The sequence below is a fragment of the Rhyacophila brunnea genome, unplaced genomic scaffold (assembly GCF_057557595.1).
Source record: "Rhyacophila brunnea isolate RB1 unplaced genomic scaffold, BYU_Rbru_1.0 scaffold_12, whole genome shotgun sequence".
In the NCBI taxonomy this organism is placed as follows: Eukaryota; Metazoa; Arthropoda; class Insecta; order Trichoptera; family Rhyacophilidae; genus Rhyacophila; species Rhyacophila brunnea.
The window spans coordinates 25,646,374-25,672,192 of record NW_028232774.1 but is presented as its reverse complement, the minus strand read 5'-3'; the positions used below and the strand labels follow the sequence as shown (position 1 = coordinate 25,672,192).

At 33.1% G+C, this 25,819-nt stretch overlaps 1 protein-coding gene across 3 annotated transcripts; it reads right to left on the bottom strand.

Moving 5' to 3' along the window:
- Window positions 1-913: 913 nt before the first annotated feature.
- slmb (beta-transducin repeat containing E3 ubiquitin protein ligase slmb) lies at window positions 914-24,972 on the bottom strand. 3 transcript variants are annotated; one of them, XM_085961061.1, is made up of 12 exons: window positions 24,810-24,972; window positions 15,174-15,305; window positions 13,586-13,694; window positions 12,628-12,814; window positions 10,899-11,034; window positions 10,675-10,803; window positions 9,505-9,696; window positions 7,168-7,311; window positions 5,011-5,162; window positions 4,778-4,934; window positions 3,690-3,849; window positions 914-2,834 (listed from the first exon to the last, which is right to left on the bottom strand). In XM_085961061.1, exons 1-12 carry the CDS (start codon window positions 24,861-24,863, stop codon window positions 2,824-2,826), a joined length of 1,563 nt encoding a protein of 520 aa, XP_085817187.1. In that variant the 5' UTR covers window positions 24,864-24,972; the 3' UTR covers window positions 914-2,823. The 3 variants fall into 3 exon arrangements, with proteins under 3 accessions (XP_085817187.1, XP_085817189.1, XP_085817188.1); XM_085961063.1 differs by having other exon boundaries at window positions 3,690-3,846; XM_085961062.1 differs by having other exon boundaries at window positions 4,781-4,934.
- Between the last annotated feature and the right edge of the window lie 847 nt (window positions 24,973-25,819).

Here is a 25,819-nt window from a genome sequence, read left to right as displayed (position 1 = left end):
TCTATAATATAATAATATTATTGCAAGATGAATTTGTATTTTATAAATTGCAATTATAAATAATTTACTGCTAACTAAAACTATAATTTCTGCAATATTGTTAAATAATAATCACCGACATTATTTTATTGGGAAAAAAAATTCAATCCTCATGGCATTAATTACACAAATATAACACATTCATTTACGAAATGATCAAATATTTAATTTCATTTTCCTATAATTTCGACTGAGTTTACTAGTTTCCCTAAAAATGGTGATTGACCAAGAAAAAGTTGATAGATAATATATTTTTCTTTTCATATGGCGGCAACGTACATGTGTTGAATCAAAACTACAGCCACTAACACCAAACTATATTGTCTCATTAATGTATGTTTGAACAGTTTCATGACAATATAGCTTGCAACAAAGTTCCCGAAACCGGGATATTTGGGAATATACAGTCCCATTGTTAGACCACTAGATGACTATTTGGGTGCCGCACATCAAATCAATGTTTTTAATTCAAATCTTATACATAAGGCTATTGATATAAAAGTTACATCCTACATATATTATGTACTATCCCATCACAACATAAACTATCCAGCTCCTTTTACTAGTAGAATATGTATGTACATGGTATTAAACCCAAAAGTTGGTTTCAGTAAGTTATATTCATCAGCCAACTTCAAACACTGTTTTCAAATAACTTGAATGTGTTTCAGGTCATTTTATTTCGCCATTTCGAATTGTTTCCTATGGATTGTAAAAAATAAGATGCTGGATGATTTTTTGTAATTATGTTAGTGTTAAACGTTCGCTTACCGTAACTTAGTTTTTGGACAAAGGAGAGCAGGAAAATGTCATGGCCAAGGACCACTTTGACAATAAATGGAAAGAGATGGATTATCAAAAATAAAATCGCATGAAAAAACCAAAAATAGTCTTTTATTCCAGCATTACATTCTTATTCCATCAAATACAATCAATAGTTTCACTGATTTTACAAACCGATTTATCGATTTATTAAGGGCTTCATGAAAATGGGCATTCATTCATAAAATGGGTGAACATACACCCATTCAATAACAGCGGCAGTCAATAATATACATGTCTTCAGTCTACAACTATTACATTGCAGAATACCAAAATTCAACTTGGGAGTCCCTAATCAAAATGAAGACAATAATTATAGAAAACTGAAGATGAGATGTGCATGTCCTCCGAGGTTTACATTCAGAAGTGTGTTTTTACCCTTTGAATATCATGTATGATTAATCATTTTGTTGGTTCAAACCAAATCAATGTTTGCCTTCAGTTTTCTACAAAAAATGTGGTTCCATTAAGCACCCTCAGTCGATAATATCAATATGCCAATATTATTTCCTAATTGAGATCTCAATGGACTGTGCTTCCTTCCTAGCCACCGTGATATTACCAACTTGTTCACTTTGAATATAGTAATCTATACAATTCTTCTTTTACAATCATGTAATAAATAATTACCAATGACTACTAATGACTAAACATTGAGCCATTCGTCTTTTTAATTTTCAAACATAATATACAAACAGCATCATAGCATAATTTTAATTTCTGACATTTTTCAGTTGTTGCTGTGATTCGGCATTTTATCAATCTTGTAATACTGAATAGAATGAAGAAAAAAAAACAATTTGAATCGTCTCAAAAATTATAAAAGATTAGCGAAATTAATGAACTTGGAACAGATTTTATAAAAAAAAAACTTGATACCAACTTTTGATAGGTATAAATAGAATTTTAAATACATGCTCATTGGTAGATAAATACAACTAGGTATAGTTTTAAACTTTCATTTAATTTAAGTTATAAAAAAAATTAAAAAAACATTCTATACGCATTACGAGAATCAAAGATGTCATCTTTGTCTATTGCGATTTAGTACTTGAATACCAAAAATTGCATTCTTCTTGGTCTAGTGCAAAATTATCCAACTAAGTACGGCAGAATATCTGCTTTTGAATCCGTGGCCGCGGGTTTAAATGTCGCATTAGCTAAAGTCACATGCTTTTTCAATGCATGTTTGGATCCAATGATAGTTAACAACCATTTCTCGTAAAAAAAATCTGTTAAGAAAGCTATACAGGAGACGGCCGAGATGCACTTGATTCTAATAGATACTTCATAAAGACATGCTTAAAAATTACTTTACTGAAAACTGGGGGGCTTAGAAATCTATTTTATGAATAAAAATGTAGGTATACCCATAAAAATTAATCAGGGTTCAATATTCAATATGAATGTAGGATAGTTACATAAATGAGATATATATTGAAACCTACATGATTGTAAAAGCAGAAGTAGGAACGTTTGATGGATCCCTCTGATCAATAATCAATTCTTGAAATTATTATGCGTTAACACCGAATGCGATCCAAATATATACATATTAAATACTGAATAAAAATGATCAGGGACCGCCGGGATTATAAATTCTGTTCACTCCCGGCATATTACAATTTTACTTTACAATAGCGACATAAAATAAAAAATACTTAAAACCGTTATTATTAAATAATTAACCATCTCTGGCGGAGGATATCAAGCTACGCCGCGCCGGCCTCTTTCAAAGTTCGGGTTTTGGCAGACCGGCACACGGCAGGTAGCTCGCGCGACAAAACAAACCGCTATACACAATAGTAATGTTCTATTCATTAATAAATTGTCTGTTTTGCAGTTTATTTTTTAATTTAATATATGAGGCGACATTAAAAACCACTTTTTATTCATTTTCTTTTAATCACATATTGTTGGCAGTCAGTCGTTTGGCATGAACCTGGTGGGCGGCCGCGACGTTCACTCGAAGCCTACAACAGAAATGAACACATCATTAATTTATTACTCACTCTTACAGCTACTAAATTTTTGATGATATACATAGGATGGCATATAATTGAGCCCCTAGCTGAAATAATACCATTATGTACAGATGTATGTAAGATAACGCTACACACGCCATCTGTATACCCTATCCAATTGTTTTGAATTTTGTCTAAATATTCAAAGTAAAGACTCTGATGACTGCAGTGGTGATGATTCTCCCGAGGTATACACTCTGCAGTCAAGTCAAGATGGTCATTGAAAGAACTAGCCTTTAAATTGCTCAAAGTTATATGGATCTTTGAAAGGGTAAGGTAAGTTAAGCGAATCCTCATAAATTTTGTGGTCGTGAAAAAAGAGCGTTTATATTTTCAAGGTATGTATATCTATTATAAAAACAAAAAAATTATGCGTTGTTGATTAGTTAAACTAGTTTATTCTTTCATGTAGAATTATGTCCACAATACACGACTGAGATCTTAAAACTGCCATTATCTCAGAATGAAGATTTTGTAATAATGCTATTATTCTAGCAAGAAGCTTAATCAGAAAAAGGTCAAATGCAGGTTGTCAATATCACATTTGTTATGCAAATACACAAAACTGACATGTATTTTCATATACATAAGTAAGAAATGTGACAAATTGAGAAATTTTCTGTGAAAATGAGAAAGAAAAAATTTCAAAAAGACACTCATGTGTCTTATATATTATATTATCATAACGTTTAGTATACAAGATTGAGACTATTATATACAGGCGCTGCGTACTTAGTTCAAAGTAATTTAACAAAAAAAAACTATATTGCAGGCACGATTGAAGCGAAAGTAAAAAAGATGTACCGGGGCTGAGCTGCTGGTGGTGCGTCTGGGAGGTGTCATCAGGCGGCAGGCCACTCCCGCTGCAGTTGAGGAAGTCCCACACGAGGATGGTGTCGTCGTGCGACGACGAAACTATCTGGAACTCGTCGAACTGCAACCTGAACACGCGCCCCGTGTGCTCCTGGTGGCCAAACAAGGGTGGCATGGGCAAGGGCATGGACATGGACATACAGCGAAGGACGCGGATGAAAATAAGGGCCGGATTCATTTACGAGGGTATCAAGAATAGATGCATTTATATAGGAAACAGAAAATTTTGAAATGACACAATTTTAAAGAAAACAATCGAACAGAGAAAAGGTAAAGTTTCGAGAAAGGTTGTAAAGAGAATTGTTTGTTGTGAAATTAAAGTCACACGCGGTTGACAATGTCGGAGGGTGGCAGCGAAATGAGTGGTTTTGCGGAAGGAGTGAAAGGAATATTGGATAAGGAGAGAATAGAGAAGACACTATATATTCCACTTAGTCACAGGTAGTACATGATTTAAAAAAGGCCTAAACGCCAACATGTATAATATAAAAATATTTAATTTTATTCTAAAAAAGAATTCTAGCGCTCAGCTATTTAGAGAGGAGTTTTCGACACTCGTAGCTTATGCATACCCAATTTGAAAGAGTCTTCACTAACTTACCCCATTTTGGACAGAAAACACAAATAGATGGAGCAAATTTTCATTGTCGCCAATGGATTAAAAAAAAAATGAAAGATTCATATGCTTTGGTGATTGTTTTCTTGATAAATGATAACAAAAATTAAACTGTTCTTCTTTTATCACAGATATTATGCAGATAGTCAACATCGTATTTCATTTGATAATGGGTCTCAAATCTAATTCTGAATGAAGTTTTATGCACTAAAAGCACTGTGAAATGAAAAAGTCTGAAAACCACTGGGACTGAAATTCATATATTTAAATAGCATTCAATCACTTGAAATCTTTTTGCGTACTGCACTTTGGTTAACACCAATTACGAGCTTCAAAACTGATGATAAATTTTTACTTAATACACTGGAATTTGGAATAGAAAGTATTGTCAGGCGGCACCTACCACGAGAGTCCGGAGGCAGAGCTGCGCGGCGGGCGCTCGCGGGTCTAGGGCGGCCGGCAGATCCCACACTTTGATTTTGCCATCATACGCTCCGCTTACGATGCGCTTCGCATCAAACCTTATGCAGCGCACCAGTTCCTCGTGGCCTTCCAGCACCCTGCCGACATGACACTCGATTAACATAACGAATGGGGGCGGCGATAGAGAAAGTCAACCATGAGACAAACACTGACCTGAGACACGCCCCGCACTCAATATCCCACAGCCGAATTGTGTTGTCGCTGGAGCCGCTCACTACCAACCGGTCTCGGTACTGCAGGCAGGCAATGCCTCGTTTGTGCCCGTTAAGAGTGCGCACGAATTCACAAGAACTCGTGTTCCAAACCTGCAACGATTGATATTTGAGTTATTCATTTTAAATAGTCCACAAATTGCAGTCAAAGTTTAATAAAAAATATGTATATATTTTAAATTGACGGTGCTAAATCAAAAAGATATTTGGGATGTTATGGCAAAAATTAGTTATTCATCATCAAAAGTGTGTCAACAAGTTATTTCGTGACAAAGTATAACTTCCAAAACCAGTTAAAAGTACACATAAGAGAATGATTAAATACTTAATGACCGTTGAAATTGACAAAATAAAATGATCCAAACAAAATATGCTGATACGTCCATTGTTAGTTTTCTTATATAGGTAATATATTGCAATTGGGAGGTCAATCTCGACCGCATAGTAAAAAGGGGTATATTATTTTTCTAATTTAAAAATACTAAACTAATGAAATACAAACCAAAGTGGACATATCTCTATCTAGAAATAGACATCATTTCATTCATCTCCGCAATTCCAATCTACGTACACAACCGGTAATCATTGTTACGATTCGTTTAAAAAGCACATTAGCTCCATATTTTGTAGATGCTGGAAAATACAGTTAAGGGGGGACATGCTCGTCGAAGGTCAAAATTGAGTTTTTATTGTATATTCAAACCATGATCCTGGACACTCCTTAAACGTTGTAGATGATCTATTTATATAATTTTGAAGCCTTATTATCCTTTATAGTTATTTTAAACATTTGATGACTGCATGAAGTATTTTTGTTACATAAAATAGTATTCTTTTAAGCCTCTCGCTCTAATGTTTTAGAATATAGTCATATTTCGGTACATAACTGTGCAGTGGTGTTAAGATTTTTTACATTTATTAATTTTTAAACGCATTTATAAAACCATTAGCATAATTTATTACGAGATAATTTTTGTAAAATATTCACGATACAAAATTATATTGATAATCTCTGTGATCCCAAATTTGACAAGAATTAGGCATTTTATTATTCAAAAAAATCGGCAAGATTAACACATTTCAAGATGATTCTAAAGATATTTATTATAAGCTATGTCTTTGACCATTCAAGTGTGATAAACATCTTATGAATAATGATTGCTTTATAATAATTATTGACCTAATAAGGTAGTGTTTTTTTGAAATACGCCATTTCTTTTGTCATTCCCCAGTGGTTAAGCTACAACATACGGCCGTAGCCATAAATTAACAAACTATAATTGAAGTAGGGAGTAAAATGATATTAACGCGCATGTTTGAACATGTACCGTTTAAAAAAAAATTAAAAAAAATTCGGTTAGGTACATGTTCAAACACGCGCGTTAACATAATTTTACTCCCTACTTTAATTATAGGTTATGGCTACGGCCGTATGTTGTAGCTTAACCACTAGGGAATGACAAAAGAAATGGCGTATTTCAAAAAAACACTACCTTATTCTTAGGTCAATAATTATTATAAAGCAATCATTATTCATAAGATTTTTATCACACTTGAATGGTCAAAGACATAGCTTATAATAAATATCTTTAGAATCATCTTCAAATGTGTTAATCTTGCCGATTTTTTGAATAATAAAATGCCTTATTCTTGTCAAATTTGGGATCACAGAGATTATCAAAATAATTTTTTATCGTGAATATTTTACAAAAATTATCTCGTAATAAATTATACTAATGGTTTTATAAATGCGTTTAAAAATTAATAAATGTAAAAAATTTTAACACCACTGCACAGTTCTGTACCGAAATATGACTATATTCTAAAACATTAGAGCGAGAGGTTTAAAAGAATACTATTTTATGTAACAAAAATACTTCATGCAGTCATCAAATGTTTAAAATAACTATAAAGGATAATAAGGCTTCAAAATTATATAAATAGATTATCTACAACGTTTAAGGAGTGTCCAGGATCATGGTTTGAAAATACAATAAAAACTCAATTTTGACCTTCGACGAGCATGTCCCCCCTTAAGTCACAGAATATATTCAGCATATTCACGGATAACACGAGAAGAAATGGATTCATGATTGACCTTGATCGTCCTGTCCCCCGATGCGCTCACAATATACTTTTCATCAAAGTCAACGACGTTGACGGCCGCTCTGTGCCCTACTAACACCCTCCGTAGGGTGATTTCTGTTTGCGATGTCATATCCCACACAGCTATCGATCGGTCCTGAAAACAGACATCACATTATTGTTTTTAAAAGTACTTGAGTATCCACTCCAAATACACCAGATTAGCTTGGAAACCATCTTAAAACTTATATAATGTGATTGTATTTACTTTTCTCCTTCCTAAAGTTTAGTAAACACAAGCTTTAGGAAGGAGGAATGAAAATATCACATTATAATAAGAAAACAACATCATCATCTCTATAATCGATTCTATAATGTATGGCATTCAGCAAGATAGTGTCTGCCTTTGCGACGGACATGATTGTCTTGCACTCTCAAAAGTGTGATCTGACATATGCAGTAAAAAAATCTTTTCAGGGTTGACCACTCATCGCTATAGGATTGGTTTGTTGAATATTCGTTTTTGTCGAAATCAACCTTTTAACCCTTTCCCGGCGACCGTATTCCAGTAGGATACAGCTAGTACGTAACACATGGGCGACCGTATAGCAGTCAGATACGCAAACCTTGACCTGTGGATAACGCAAGAAATATTTTTCATGCGGCATTGAGAATTTTATTAAAAAATAGCCCGATCCATCCGCCTACTTCCACCTATATAACTTTGTCAAAAATATGTTGTTTTAATTTCATAAACATCGATCTTTCGAACCCTCTCGATCTATTGAGATTCGCCGGTACGATTGCATCAGTTCAAATCTACGCGGTATTTTTTAGCGCCTGCGCACTAGGTATACAAAATATTTTCATTCGAGTTTGAGTGTGCGCCGAGTGATTTATCGTGTCAAGTTGAATATTCACCGCGATCTTTACAACACCATGTTTGCGGGAATAAAATACAACCAAAAAAACGAACCTGTGTCGTCAAAATATTTATAAATATGTACTTGAACTTGTGTTCTGGATTATGTCATTTATTTTTATTACTCATGGTCATGTCGTCATGTGTCACCCCAATTGTTTGAAAGTCATAAATCGAGCTCATTATTGAAAGTCGTAAATATGTCGTAAAGATACGTCCACACGGAATGAAAAAATATAATATATTATTATATTTTAGTTAGGACGATTGCGAGTTTTACCAATAAATTACAGGAAGGAATATATAAAACGTATAAATAAACGTAAGTATAAAAAAAAACACACGGGTATACAACATAATATAAAATGTAAATCATGGAATATTGACTTTTCAACTGTATTACATATTATCTTTGTATGCAATTTAATGTTTATGAAATTTTAAAACCTCACGCAATAAATGTTTTTATAGCACTTTTACAAGCACGCAGCAGATTTTACAAAATAAATATTGTTTTTTTTTATAAAACATAAAACGACAATCACTAACATAACACAATGCTCAATAAAACTGAAAAGTTTAATCTAGTAAAAATCCAAATTACACTAAAAAAAGAACATAAGAAATTATTACAATATTTCCACCACTGTGGACTCAACTTTACGCGACCCATAAAACTTGTAATAATATGCGACACAATAAAAGCTATTATTTTCAATATTTTTAACGGCATTTTTAAGTGTTTCTAACATGACTAAAATAAAATTAGTGTCAGTGATTTATTTCTTTTCATAGGCGCACAATCTCAATGACGCGTTTTTACGTCACAAACATGGCTGCGTATTTTTTCGGTACAAGGGACTATGGACGATTTTATTCAAGCATTCACAGCTAAATTCAACAATCGATTCTATTTTTTAGTGTGGCACTTCGAACCTTATGTATCTAGGCATGATAACAGTAATACCAGCTATTTTTAATTGCCGTATTTATCATAATATAGCGAAGCATAGCATTTAGAAAAATGATACCGCAGAGAGAGCCCCTTTCATATTGAAACTGACGCGGCGGCCGGGTTAATGAAGAATGTTTTTTTGTATCTAAATGGACTAGAACCATCCTTTTCTTTAAATTACTTTGTAATGGTAATGAATACATCATTCATATGCTGTAAAAATAACGATTTAAATATCTCCATGTATTTAAATATAGGATTGTGAAATTTGTTTTTCTTCTGAACATTTGGTCTATTCGACAAACCAATCCTACAGCGACGCACTGTTGACAATTACCTTTACTAACAAATTACTAACTGATATTTTTGCAACAGTTCGCAACTGGCAAGTTGGCAATATTATTTATAGTCATAAAAGTATGATAAAAAAAGACAATAGATGAAATAATAATGAGAAACAATAAGATGCGCACCTTACTACACGTGACCATGAGGCCGTTGGTGAACCTGAGATGCAGAACAGCCTCGCAGTGGTGGATAAGTGTATTGACCATGTCTCCGGTGGAAGCGTCCCACACGCGCACCGTCGCGTCACTCGACCCACTGATGATGACACGCTCGTCGTACTGTAGGCACAGCACTGAACCCGTGTGGCCGGTTAACACCTGCCACATCCAAACATCACTCATGATAATCTTTTCACATTTTCAAATTGTTCATTTTTTTGTCTATAGTTATGGATACAAATTGATTCAACATTCCATTTTAGTTAGTGCAATTGAGACAAAAATTGAGTTTTCAGTAATACAATGAATAAAAAATGATATTGTTTTTTTTCAATGTGTGTTTGATCCAGCACAAGGGCAGTAGGGTAAGCCAGTTCCCGTTAATTTTGTGTTCCCTGTAGTTTCCCTATACAGTTGTGCAGTAAGCTCTTTGCACAGTATTATGGTTTGACTATACATGCAATGAGCGGCCAAAAGAAGAGAAAAATTTATGATTTTCATGATGAGTGGGAAATTGAGAATTTTTTTGTGACAGTGAAAGACAAGAAAGTGTTTTTGTTTAATTTGTAAAAACTCAATAACAATTTAAAAAAATGTAATACGCTTAATTAAGTTGGAGGATTACAATGGGAGAGTATGGAAGATCACCACTAGTTTTGATACTGGATAGTAGATCACAGCCTACTTGAAGTTGGATATGCCTGATTTTCACAACACAATGTAAGAAAACAATATTTAGATATTGAAGTTACGACTACAATAAAAAGTAAAATACTGTTGGTTATAGTAATTTTGACAACATTCATCTGTCAATTTCTACCCAAATGGACTCATTAAGTTTACGTAGTTTGAGTATACGTTTTATAACTTTGCACTTATTTGCACTCTTTACTTGATACGCCTCTTTGTCTGATTACCTCGCATAAAATTAGATCAAATGATATTTACTTGTATTAATATATGTATGTAGTAATAAATACAGATAGATAACGTATGTAAAAAAAAATATTTTTAGAATATGTTAATTACATCATTTTCATCCTAGAGTCAGAGTGCAGTTAGGAAGCATATACTCTACTGGACCATATAGGTAAATACACAATACATTAGAATTTGTTAATAGTAAGTTTGCCATACCTTTATGCATTGTAATGTATTTCTGTCCCATATTTTAATTGTGTTATCCCGTAGTCCGGAAACTATTTTGTGGTCGTCGTACTGTAAACAATAAACTCCTTTCGAATTTTCACTCCGGCAGTTTATCCTCTGCAACAAAAACGATTAATTCATTAAATTTACAGTTCTGATGACATAATATTTAATTACCTATATAGGTTAGGTACGGTTAAGCGAAATGTTACCTGAAGGTTATGTCGGCCCATTCGCCAGTTATTTTCTATGGCGTCGATGTCTTGGATGATTTTGGGGAAGAGAGCTCGGTAAAATGAGTGGCCAGGATGTAAGCAGCCTGGTTTTGGTTTAAATAAATATTGTATCCTGAAAATACAACAAATTTTATATAAGTGTTAATTGAACCGGTGTTTACATTATAGGCCACGCGTGTTTTGAGATGAGTTTTAGTTACAAAAACAAAATCGGGAATTATGTATTATAATAATATTTGGATTGTTTAGACAATGGAAAAATATTGTGGAATTCACAAAAACTTAGCGAGAAACCATTGTTATAAGTATTGAAAGTAATTACAAAATTACTCCGGTATCCGATAAAATAATTACATGTTACGATAGATAGGAAACAATACTCTCAGATGTCAGCAGGATTGATTACAGAGCAGGTTGCCTTACGAGTATCAAAAAATAATTTTAATACATTTAATCATGGCCTCCACGTCCCGAAGCAGGCCCCCAGGTCAGAATATTTGACGGGCCCTCCTACCTATCGCTTACATTAATGGCAGTGTGATGCTCTACAGTAGCGTTTTCTAAATAGTGTTTGAGGTCAAATTAAGGTTTCAGTGTATTTGTAGTGATTTTTTGTGTTATTTAATACATCCACTTGAATTATTGTCGAGTATCAACACACAATAATGAAAAATTTCATCGCACAATCACATACTTTTCATTACTACAAGAGAAAAATTTTGGTGTGTTTATCTCACTTCTCCAGCCAACCCGCTACGCCGAACCCCCTGAGTCTGGGCCCCCAGGCTAGAGCCCTGTTAGCCCCCCCTTTGTGGGAGTCATGCATTTAATATCATGCTTCCGAACTCAAATTGAGTCGTCTAATTACAAAAAGCGACAAGTCCACAATTCAATATTTTCGGGAGAAAACTTTTTATGTTTCAAGCTTCAATTATTTGTTTTAACGTGAGATTATTTTTTCCGTTGTATTCTATGTCGAAATTAGAACCAAATGGCAATTTGTTTCAGCCGATGAATTCTTAAATGTAATAAATATAGACTAAATAAAATTGAACGTAGCGCTACTTGTACCTCACTTTTTAATTTACTCCGCATAAGGCACATAGTTCCGTGGCACTGTCATGAGTTTACCAGATGCTACAGCATGGGATATGCCCTTTTCAATATTGAACGTTCCCTTATTGGTTGACTTAAACACGCGCGAAATCAACCAAGCTCAAGCCAATAAATCGAGACTTAAAATATTTTTTTTCGTAGGGTTATGTCGCGTTTTGGAATTTATAGATCAATACATATTGTGTAAAATTATACAAAGAATACGTATTTTTTTCTCAATTATGACCAAATGTGGACTTATCGCTTTTTGGAATTAGACTCCTCAATTAATATATTGCATACGATTTGAGCATGTTTAAAACAAGAAGTTATTGAATCTACATTTAAATAAAAAAAAAAATACTTGAGCACAAACCGCACACTATCACCAGTAACAACTTCAAGCATACAGCGTACAAAAACATCCATACGCAGATTGCATGCGATTGCACATAAGTGGAATCATATTGATTCAGGATTGATTCTAAATCACAAAGAACATCTGTACTACATTGGAATGAATGGTTATATAGTGACAATATGATTTTATTAGACACACAATCATATTTTAGTTAATCACGATACAAAGCAATTATAATAATTTACAGACCATCCCCGTCTCTCGGCCAATCCCCTCCAGAGAGAGTCGGTGCGCACCTTCCTCTCGACCAGCTTCTTCCAAAGCATGCCCTCGGATATGACTCGCTGCCACTCCCGGCACACCAGCTCGGCGGCGCACAGCCAGCGTGCGTCCAGATACGACAGGATGCTTTCCGCAATGTGCTCCAAACCTTTTACTGCAAACAATACGACCGCATTGATTATACAGAACTCCGCCATGATAATTCTTCAGACACGAAACGATGGATTGTAATAATTTATCAGCGACTTATATGTAACACCTCAGATGCTGCCTCAAACTACAGGATTGTGCATTATCGGTATTGCGATAGATAATTATATACACAAAAAATGAGCTAGGTAACACCGCCTAGGGGGAAAGATTTGAAAAAGATAAAAGTAAAATGTTGACCAACTGAATAAGTCACCGCTGAATGCAAATTATATTAATATGCTTATACTTTTTCCACGGAATGTTTGTTAGTCATCTGTCCTATCAGGTCCTTATATCGAAAGACGTGTTGTTGAGTTTTTTAATGTTTGTTATCTATTTTATCTAATTGTTTTTCTGAATAATGTCGGTAGGTACACTGACTTGAAAAAATTCTATGGGCGAACGACACTAATGTGTGTGAAATTACATATAAAATATTATGTACATTTTTTTGTTCCATACATTTATAAAGTAGTTGAAATGAAAAAATATGTAGCCCCATAAATCTAAATGCTTTTGACAGAAAAGGTAATATTTTACATTTTCTCCGTAGAACCCTAGCTAGTAATCAATCACTGGCATAGAATAAGGGTTTTCATCATCTTTGGTAGGTAACGAAGTCATTATTTTTGGGACGATCGATACCAATGGGGATTTTCCATAATCTTTGTTGTTTATTTACCTTTTAGATTCAATATATTCGTATAAAATGCTCTATAAAGATTGTACTCACTTGGTAGTAATGTGATGAAGTCCCTTTGCAGCATGGGCTTGAGGTAGGCATTGATGTGTCCGTGTTGATAGTGGCACATGCGAGCTAACGCAAGCTCCACAAACTCCACCTGTAGTACACATACACATTAATTACCTGCCAACTTTCTTTTAAACACTACAACTTGTCACCTATGTGGCCCAATTATAATAGTGTAGCAGTGGTGAAAGAATCCGTCAAATATACAGACTATTATATAGAACATCACATAAATGTATCATGACCTCACCGGGATCGAAACTGGAGCCCCCAATACAAAAAGCCAGAGCCTTACGAATTGGACTACGAAGGTCGCTTAGCTGTTGCACTATGTGATTGTGTTGAATTAAGAATACATATTACAGTAAAACCTCGTTAATACGAATTCCATGGGACCGAAAATCGAAAAAAAATTCGAATTACAAAATGTATGGGGGAAAAATATTAAAATTTTGATATTTATATATAAGATTTTCATTAATTTCGTTTTTGATCGTAGATGTGCCTACCAAATTGGGTCATAAAATGTCAGGATTATTTTTATTACCATCATAAAATAAGTCATTTTTGATGTTTTAAGAAAAGTCTGTCACAATTTTCAATGACTGGCTCATGAAATAGTGTACTTTATTACGATTTATTGAATATTTTTATATGCCAGGGACTCTGAAATCATTTCGAATTACAAAATTCGAATTAAAGGTATGGTTTTATATGAAAATAATGTTCAAGGGACTTTTTTATTGGGAAAATTTGGAATTACAGCGAATTTCGAATTATCAGTGTTCTTACTAATGAGGTTTTACTATATTAAACAAAATGTTGCTTCATTTTTTAAATTCACTAAGCCCTGCCTAAACCAAACTATAATAGATACACAATATTACTCTATCCATAAAATAGCCAAAGTTATGTATGATTGAATTGCATAATTTTAGATATTTTGTAGATAGACGAGTATTTTTTGACTATTATCTATAATGACTTGGTTTTCGCAGGTTTTAATTGAATTTTAAAAACTAACGAACACGATCTGTAAAATGTAGTCTTGTTTAAAAAGACATACGTATGACTAACAAAATTTAGTGTGCATTATTTATGGCTGATAATAACAGCCTACCTCCACCCTTAGCCACCGGTGGCACTTAGCTACAAACTAAATAACTAAAACTGTTTTATTATCTTTAAACTCAGAATTCAGGCTAAATCTATTGTCTGAAATAATTTGTTAAGAGATAATGAACTCATCCACGCTAAAACCAAGGCGACAAACAGCTGACCTTTTGGTTGTGTTTTAAACTGTAAATTCAATCTTCGTCTGCTCCAAACCATTTGAGCATGATCCAGGTTTGTGCCCCCACTAGATAGACAAGAAATTTATTGTGACCCTTTGCACATTGATTTTTATACCAATATCTCATCTGTTCAGTCACTCAAGCAACGCAGTAAATGAACTTTTTTTGCTGTTTACCTACTCAACTTATTTTTCATATTAGATTTTAGTTATCACACTTTTTTTTCAATTTATAAACTTTATGTACAATCAATGTAAGCGTTGGGCAGAACAAACCTGGTCGGACTCGTTCCATGATGCAAAATAGGTGAGACAGCGCTCTCTCTCGGCACGTTGCGTGTCTCTGTCTTGTCCGGGCGGAGGTTCTTTCTTCCGGGCGGGGTCATACAGCACGGTCGTCACCGGTAACTGAAACAAACCACCAATAAGACTTAGTTATTATTTTCTTTAAGTAATCTGTGAATGAAATAGTTCTCACTCAACATGTTCCTTAGTGAGAAAGCCCACAAGAGGTGTAGAATTTGATGGGGTTTATAAGGCATTGGTCAAAACACAAAACTTAGATAGGCAAGAGGCCTTGCCTCGAGAGAGGAGTGGCGCCACCCCCTGACCAAGACACACTGGAGTACATGGTAACCTCAGTTTTGGGTAACATCTTAAAAAATACTGGGGCTTCACATTCAAACGTAGAGTCCTGTGATACGCCTGATTAAAACCGGGTGTGGTTCGGTGGTACCATTAACTTCAATGACCAAGACATCAGTGGCGTAAACTGAACGACCCACACGTCTCATAGCCTCCTGTGGGCTCTACATTAATACATTCACTGCTGAGCTACTAATTACACCTTAATTACCCCAATTGGATAACATGCTAATGACCTCTAATGGCCTTGGGCCAGGCGCGGTGAGCGCACTGAACGAGTTGTTAAATCACAATGTATCTTGGTTGAGTAGTTAAAAATTACTCCTCGAGTTGTACTTCAATGTTTATGATAATAAATAATTACAATTGCAGCTAATTTTGAGACGTCATATTTACCAGCCATGAGAAGGTTTGAAGAATAATAGTCATGCTTTGTTATGTTATGACGAATGATTGCTGATTGGTTTGAAGTAAACAATAATGCAAATAAATAATTGATACAGTCTTCAGTTTTACTTTACAATGACTAAATAACCAAGAGTCAGCATTGATTGCAGTTTATATTATCTCCAGGGTACAGCAACAAATTTAATGACAATAAAAAATCTAGCATATATCACCGATCACTGTAGGTTTTTATTAATGAAGAGCTTTGAAATTGAAATCTCTCATATAATTCAGGATAATCTAATTTTATATTTCTACTGTATCTGCTGACATTAATGAAAAAAACCACCAATTTACCAATTTAAATAATATCAAACATAAAACATTAGAATCCATAATATGACATTCTACCATACATAGGCAATTAGGCTAGTGCAGGGTTGGCGAACCGTTTTACGTGCGCATGCCAAAATTTCCAAATATTAATTTTCGACTGTCTCAACGTGCAGAGTAGTTTTTCATGGGGAAAAAAGGTCTTTCAAAAAGTCTATTGAAAAGGTTTAAAAATTACAATTGAGTTCTTGATTCTATATTTCACCGTGTTTCTAGCCGAAGGCATATCTTTTATTCTTACAATAATTTTTACCTTGTTTTGAAAATTTTCAAAGAAATTGTGGGAGCATTTTAACCATAATATTATATTTCCTATCACTGGTTTTCCATTTTTAGCAATTATTATTGAGGCAAAATAACAAGCAGCTGTTATATTTGAATGACTGCCGATAAATTTCATTAGATTTGTTGATTGAATATATTTATTTTTAATTGCCCGATAAATAAATTCTTTTTGTGCATCGTTGATTTTCTCAAGGAGTGATTAATGGTTTGTCTCATAATACTGTTTTATCGACGAGGTTCTGCATAAAACTGTCCTAAAATACATACTGGTTTATTGCCTTCGTTAATCATGCCATAGTCCTCAGTCCACCATCTTTGAAAGTCTCTGCTGCTTGATTCTAATAATTTTTGTTTTTTTTATTTCCACTAGCCATGTTAAAGAGGATTTATTAAATTAAATAAAATGCAATGCACTTGTCTTGACTGACACTCGCGAACATCAGCTGAATCAAATAATTGAGGCGTCTAATTACAAAAAGCGACAAGTCCACAATTCAATATTTTCGGGAAAAAACTTTTTATGTTTCAAGCTTCAATTATTTGTTTTAACGTGAGATTATTTTTTTCGTTGTATTCTATGTCGAAATTAGAACCAAATGGCAATTTGTTTCAGCCGATGAACTCTTAAATGTAATAAATATAGGCTAAATAAAATTGAACATAGCGCTACTTGTACCTCACTTTTTAATTTACTCCGCATAAGGCACATAGTTCCGTGGCACTGTCATGAGTTTACCAGATGCTACAGCATGGGAAATGCCCTTTTCAATATTGAACGTTACCTTATTGGTTGACTTAAACACGCGCAAAATCAACCAAGCTTTAAATAATATGAAAAACGGACTTGGCGCTTTTTGTAATAAATCGAGACTTAAAATATTTTTTTTCGTAGGGTTGTCGCGTTTTGGAATTTATAAATCAATACATATTGTGTAAAATGATACAAAGAATACGTGCATATTTTTTTCTCAATTATGACCAAATGTGGACTTATCGCTTTTTGGAATTAGACTCCTCAATTAATATATTGCATACGATTTGAGCATGTTTAAAACAAGAAGTTATTGAATCTACATTTAAATATAAAAAAATTACTTGAGCACAAACCGCACACTATCACCAGTAACAACTTCAAGCATACAGCGTACAAAAACATCCATACGCAGATTGCATGCGATTGCACATCAGATATTGCAGAATACGTGCGTATTTTTTTCTCGATTTTGACCAAATGTTTTCCAAACTTTTTGGAATTAGACGCTTCAATTATTGTAACCAATAACAAACATAACCTCCAATGACAACAAAATTTGTTGGCTACACTGCTGTTGACGTTAAATGTTGGCAATTAAAAAATATATAGGAGTACGGAAAGATGTAATTAATATAAATGAAGAGTCCGGAAATACTATGCATAAAAAAATTGGATTCGTAAATTGTTCACGCGCCAGCTAAATTTTCGTACCTGCCACCTCTGGCACACGTGTGCCATAGGTTCTCCAACCCTGGACTAGTGCAATATGTAAACAACTCAAAAATACTTGTAAAGATAATAGTGTTTCAAATCAATTTTAAATGCCTGATATTTTAGGGAAATGTCCTTTTCATTTCATTAATTTTCAATGGGATTGTACAGTTCCCCAGATTATAAGGAATTAAAATAATGATAAACTCCAGTCAACTTTATGACACATTGAATTAAAAAAAATTTTACTGGATTATAAAGATAAAATTTTTTAGCTGTTTCCTCCTTACTAGGGTATCAAAATATGTGTAATTATTGTCTTACTAATTTTATCCATTTTCTATTTATATCCAGAACAATACAATTGACATAAAGACAAGGAAATTTTGACTCAACACGCATAATATAAATAGTTATTATGCGGTTGATATGTAAATTTCAGTCTACGGCTGCTGCATGAAAATCAAATATTTGAATGAAAAATAGCCATCGATAGTGAGGAATTCAATTGAAAACGATCGTTGAGAGTCTCTGTGAATAATTGACAAACAGCTAGGGCAACCGTTGCACTGCGCTTCTAGAAATGGAAAGAGCTTCACGCTCCACCGGACCGTGAAGCCTTCAACAGACGGCTTATAAAAACTGGTTTGCCTAAAACATTAAACATCTCAATTTTTATTATGTAGAAAAATACAATAATCACTTGATAAATCAGTACAACAAAATGTTGCTAAAATATGAAATGATATTCAGAAAGCTTTAGAAGTGTCATTGTAACCGAGTACAGTATTACAGTAGAGTATTATTACAAAGTCTGAAAAACACGTAACTGGGCTGTTGACAATGCAAGAACAGTATACTTCTTGTGATGTCACAATAACTAGATGCAAAATGCAACTTCATCCAATAAGCTTGAACTAAAATGAGCTTTTAGATATTACAGCAATCTATGGTATTTTTGAATATTTGAAGTGTGGTGGCCACGATACCAAGTATCGACCCTTTTTGTTTTGGTGTGACATCCCTAATATTATCTATGTTCAACAATTTTACATATGACATACAATTTTTGCTCCATTTATACCATCTAAATACTGTTTATGTAGCTGCCTAATTGGTCTTTCTTTTCACAGGAGTTTATTAGTCCATGTAATCGCTATATTATTTGCATTCTAATATTGATGTTCTCGTTTGGTACCGGTCAACCATGTTAGTGGTCGAAATGGTCCTGTACATAACTATTAATAAAACAGTAGCATCCATCAGTTACAAACAAACCAAGCTCATTCTTAGCAATTAAGTTATAGAATTTTAATTGAAATTTGTTAGCCTATTAGTCTTTTTTCAAATTTGCTTTCATAATATATTTTAGGCTCCATCTAGACTAGTAGCGTTCTTGGTTTTACCCGTTAAACTAGTGGTTTCCAAACTTTATGTTACTACGCCTCCCTTTTAAAAAAAATCTAATCTTGGCGCCTCCCTCCCAGTTATTTCATTAAATAATACAGACACATTTTCAAATAGTCAACAATGTGCTAATACAATCGTTCATTGACAAATGGATTCTATCATGGGCCCCACATCCTGAAGCGGGCCCCCAGGCCAGGATCTTTGGCAGGCCCACCTACCTATCGCTGAGGTTAAGGGCAGTGTGGTGCTCTAATATAGTGTTTCCTAAACGGGGGTTATCATTTAAGTACCTACCTATATCAATCATCATATAGGTATCATATCAAATTGCAACACACAACCACATATTTAAAATATTTAACAGCCCTGAAACAAAGCAGCGCGCAGGCGACTTTTTTTTTACTATTAATAAAATAATGTGAAAAGTGCCATAGCATACTAACCAACAACTCAGTAAATAGATTTGTGTTTGCTTCAATATATCTGGCGCAGAAATCATTTAAAAGTGGAAACATGGCGAACTTATTTTTTTCCTAATTTTGATTTCCATGGCTCCAATTTTTTATGAATGCCTTCACTTTGTCTTTTTAAATCAGTGAATGCATTAGTGGTTTTTGCATTGATTTATTCACTCAATTTATTTAAATTTCAACCAAATAGACAAGTTTAACAAAATTATCATTCCTAAACAAATTTGCCTCAAATTTCAACATTATGATTTGACCCTTTTATTTCATTTTTTCACGAGATAGCCAGCGCGCTTCCCAATGGTATAGAAATGAGGTATTATAAAATTAGTCTCCATATTTTCAGACAGGTTTGAAAACAACCTTTTATAGGACTGTTTTATAAGTAGTTTATAACTAGCAGCCGTTTTATAAAATATGCATTTGCAAACTGCATACCTGTGGCTACATTAATTAATTATGTTAAAATTTTCGCGCCTCCCAGTTTGTAAATCGCTGCGTTACTTTACGATATTTATTAGAAGACTTATCTATTTACTGATAATAAAAAAATTAGTCTTTTGTAATTTCTCACGGAACCAGGTTGGGAAATACTACTATAATATAACACGAAGTGAAAATACAATGTGTGAATTTGATCTAGTGGCGCAACTCAAAATAAAATGATTCAATGGTAACGGTGGTTCCTGATCGGCTTTCGTGTGAAATTAAGTAAGCTGAAGCCTTATGAAGTGATTGTGAAAATTCCAATATATTAAAAGAATTTGTTATATTGACTTGACAAAATCTTATAAAGCACATGATGTCAAGAAGTGTTTATTCATGCTAAGTAATAATAAGCTAAGTACAAATTGCAATAGATTAGAAAAATCCTGTTATTTCTCTGTAAATTTTTAATTCATTGTATTTTAATAAAAAACACCACTTATCAAATAAATTTAATCAAGAAAATAATAAAATGACATATTGTTTATTTTCTCTGGACCTAAACGGTCAATCAGAATGCCATAATGCTTATCTCAAAGCATTAATACATGTTTGATTCCATGAATAAAAGAATGAACCAGGTAAGGCATTCAAATTTATTCAAGACTGGAAAAAATAATACAGAAAGACAGGGTGTCGATGAACTACCTAGATTCTAGATATTAACAATTGAAAGTAGGTATTTGCAATTTCAGTATTTTTATAAAGGGAATTCACCATATCCGCTAATACACTGCATATATACACGCGCATACACCTAGTGAAAATAATATATTTTCAAGAACAGAAATAGGCACACGGTACAAAGGCACATACGGTTTCCGTCCATGGATAGCCTTCCTGGTCTACTTAAATAGAGATGGTAAGACAATTAAACAATATGTATAGCTAATAAATTTCATATACTTATGAAAAAACAATAAGGAAGCATTATTTATCCACTGTTAATAAACTATCCCCCTAAAACGGTTTTTGAAAATTTTTGAGTTAGATAAATGTATTTAGATGGATAATTTTGTTACCTATATGATGGCCAAAGATTGAACTTTAAAAAACGCCAAAAACCGTCAATATGTATGATCAAAAATTAAGGTAAATTTGAAAACCCGCTAAAATAGTTGGGTGTGCTTTTCAAATACCCCTAAAATGGAAAGCCAAAATACTGTTTAGAATGTAACGAATTAAAAAATTAATATAAAGTTCACAGATCTAATAGATGAGTTTTTCTCAAAACTACCTAAAATCGTTTTTCTCAGTACTACCTAAAGTCGTTTTAGGGGTTTTTGAAACTAGGCGCTTCACGTGGTATATTCGTAGAATCTCATTCATCTGTCACTATATAAAACCTGATTATGGTGTATTACTTATTTATTTTATTATTTTAAGATATTATGTATTTTCAACATTTAAAATCGGTAGCAAAACATAATGTATTTCAACTGTTTACTGAAATAATCATCGATAGGCAATTTCTCACACTCTAGCCAGATATTTGTATGTATTATGGCGCATTGGCCAAAAGCTGTAATGCCGTAATACTCTTTTTTATAAATAAATAAATAAATTACTGGATGTGCCGGATCAGTTAAGATTCTACTGTACTAGTTGACCATACCAATACAATAGCTAAGCATTATTTTATGTGTTGATGCAGAGTCAATTTTATTTTCAAAGATCATTGATTGAAAAAAGTTATGACCAAAATCAATTTAATATACAAACCAAATAAAATAAAATCTACCAGGTCTTAGGCAAGCAAATTATAATAATACACAGGATAGATACATACTTACATATCTGTTAAGTATTTCATAATTAAAATAAAAGAAATTGATGAATGTTCAGTTCTGCATTACATAAGGCACTTTCAAACATTAACGTTCCGTTGGTTGCACATTTCAATTATTCTGAGAAACTCAAACAATATGAGTCATCAACTTGCATTTACTTCAACTTAACAACTTATACTTTCCTTATAGACTGCTTACTATTTTAGTTTGAGTCTCATCAACGTACAAATTTCAAAAGAGAATTAATACAAAGCAATAGTCATTCAAAAGATGCAATTTAATTAGACATATCGTCGCCTTGTGGTGAATAGACCTATTCCATATATACCTATTTCAAAAACTTATTTTACTAAGTGACTTTAAAATAGCACATTTAAGCAATATAAATGTGATATCTTGGAACATGATTTTATAAAATAGCTAAAAGCTCTCGGTCTAATGAACAAAAATAATTATATGTTCAATAAGAATTAAAATTTTTAAATTCCAATATTTCTGAATTTTGCAGATGTGGATCCTTTGATCGATTGCAGAGGTCTGTCACAAAGGTGACAATATGAAGCGTCGATTTCTAAGTCTTATCTACCAAATCTAATCTAACAAGAAATATGTACTTATACTACTGTATATATATAATAATGGTACAAGTTGGTTATGGGGAAGCCAGACGGGAACCGCGCTATTTTTCATAGATGATTTTGGCAACATTCATGAATTCAAGAATGAAAACCTAACCTAACTTAACCGAACAAATAATCCAGTATATCGGCTATTTTCAAATCCGCTGGCTTCCCCATAAGACTTGTACATAATAATTATATTAAATATACAGTTTAACAAAACTCGGCAAAAGTATACAAATGACTGATAAATTGTTAAAATGATATCGTTACAATTAAGGGTCGATTGTCTAATAAAAATGGGCATCTTACAATATATTAAAACCAACCATTTATTAATATATTAACCTTATTTATCACAAATATTTAATTAAGGATAATAGACAACTCATAATATAATAGATTTTCATTTACAATTCTATTAAATACTTTTATATACAGTACTCTCTCAGTAATCCGCCACCAACATTTATATCACTTGTACAATCAAAAGTTTTGTGCAATATTTTCATATACACGCTCACGTATACTCGTGCAAAAACATGGGCAACCGTATCACTCAAGTATGCAGTTACATTATTGTAGCCGTCTTCAACTCATTTACTGCTGACTAGTTAATGACCACAATTCGGTCACTGCTAAAGACACGCCTGGCGTGTAGCAATTAGCATGATAATTAAATGTTGTAATTAACCCGTCAGCAGTGAAAGTATTAGATCTAATGGCCACGCGCCTGGCGCGTCTTTAGCGGTGAAAGACTTAAAGATAAACCACTTCAAGTATTACCATTAACTGAATTGTTTTTTTGAAACTTTTGACAAAATGATACTAAATACTAATTGTCTACAGATATGATGTTTACAATATAATGTGCATTCAATGAAAACCAGATATTGATGAAAAATAGTTTTTGACCTCTCATATTTACATTAAAACAAAAAAAAACACAGGATCATTTTATACCATTATAATATTGAAAATTGTCAATACTTACTTACTAATAAATAAATTTGTTTTGATTAAGCACAATGGGGATACTGGAAAATATTTTTTAATGTGCTAATTAAATTTAACATATTTCCATTATGCAAAACAAGAATATTGTTAAGGTTTATAACCTAACGGAATAACTTCTGTCACATTATTTACACGTTATTTGAGTTAAGATGTCAAAAAATATTAAGTAGGTATAGATATTATTATAAACATAAAAACATTGTTATGCGTAGAATTTTGCAAATATTGATTAAATGGTGTGTTTTTAATTTCAAGTGCAGTGGAATTTTACATAATAAAAACATACTTTCATTTTTTCGCAGGCAGAATATGGACGGGAGAAGCGCCTTTTTTTGATGTCGCCAGAATTTTTGAAGACGTCGGTAATGTCAAAACACGCGAAATAATTGCAAATAATACAATGAACACAACTCGGAAGACAAGGCTATGAGCGTTTCTCTTTTTTGGAGGTCGAAAAATTTCACACGGTCCTTCCTCTGTTTGATTTCGGTGTCGACCATTGACATTTTTGACAACCGCCGATGACTATCCGATTTCACTTACATTGTGAAGGGATTTTAAGTGGTAGTCGTAATTATACGACTAAAATGTGATTGAATGTATTGTTGGACTAGTCAATAATGCAAGTATCTCAACTAAGAACTGTTTTAAATTCATACCACTGCAATGCAGAGGTAAAAATCATAAAAATTTAACAGGAATGCATCATTTTTATTCCTAATTATGCTAAATCATAAAAACAATTGCATTTTTATCAAAAAACGGAAGAAAATTGCAGATTTAAGCCTGCAAATATGACAGGACAGTCGATAGTCGTATCAGCGTATATCGACGTGAAGCGACAGCGATTTTACGTGAGTGTTATTATTGAAAAGATGGCGGTCCGTACGATCACCCTGACACTTTTGACAAGCAGAAGCACATTCAAACAAAATGAAACACTGTACCTGTGAATTACTGTTCAAATCGTCACTTATTTTATCACTTTCCATTTTAATCATTTTACTATAGGTAAAAAACACACTAATAACACAGATAATTCATTTAAAAATGTTTTATGTTCACGTCCACCTGGGATTTATTTCACAGTGACGTCAGCCGGCAGCCATTGGAATTGGAAATGAACACCATAGATATTATACAACCATGTCGAACGTCACGAAATAGTGCTACCATGTCCATGATAATTTAATAAAGTATCACTAATATGGTTAAAATAATTATTTACACTTTATACAAAAAATGAAGCGGTCATAATGTTTTGTTTAAAAATATGATGCGTTTATGTATTTTTTTATTTCAATTTTAATATCAAATCTCACTTGCCAATATTAATAGGTACTTATTTGTTTTATTCCTTGTTGTACCTACCGCGTGTTAAACGATTCTTTTTTTTAAACAGCATACCTAATATGATACTTTTTATCGCTCTACGTTCCATTGTATCTTTTGATAATATGTTTTTGTATACCTAGCTTAATAAAAATCGATAGTAGAATATCGCCGAATAAATTACATCAAATTTAATTGTTCTCTATGGTCGATCTACTCGCCAGTGTTGCCACCATATTAAGACAGTCGAAAACCACCCAATCAACACTCGTAACTTGATAGAATCTGACATTCGAATGACGTTTTCAAAATGGCTTCCATATGCTAGATCGTAGTTCCATTTTTGACCGAAAGTTTTAGAAGATTTAAATGCTATTTTAATAATAATATAAATTGGAAAATTCTTTTTATCTACTTTCGTAGTATACTATATTTTTTTTAATATGGCTCGGATGCTAATCAGAAGAGATGTTTTGGAAAAAATGTAGGTACCTACCTACCGATACACGATAAACAAAATGTAAGTGCTTTTTAGGTTCTGATCAAAAATCCCACCCAATTTAGTTGTGCTCTACATACATTGAAATACCTATCTTTACTTTTGAGAAGGTATGCGCATGGTGAA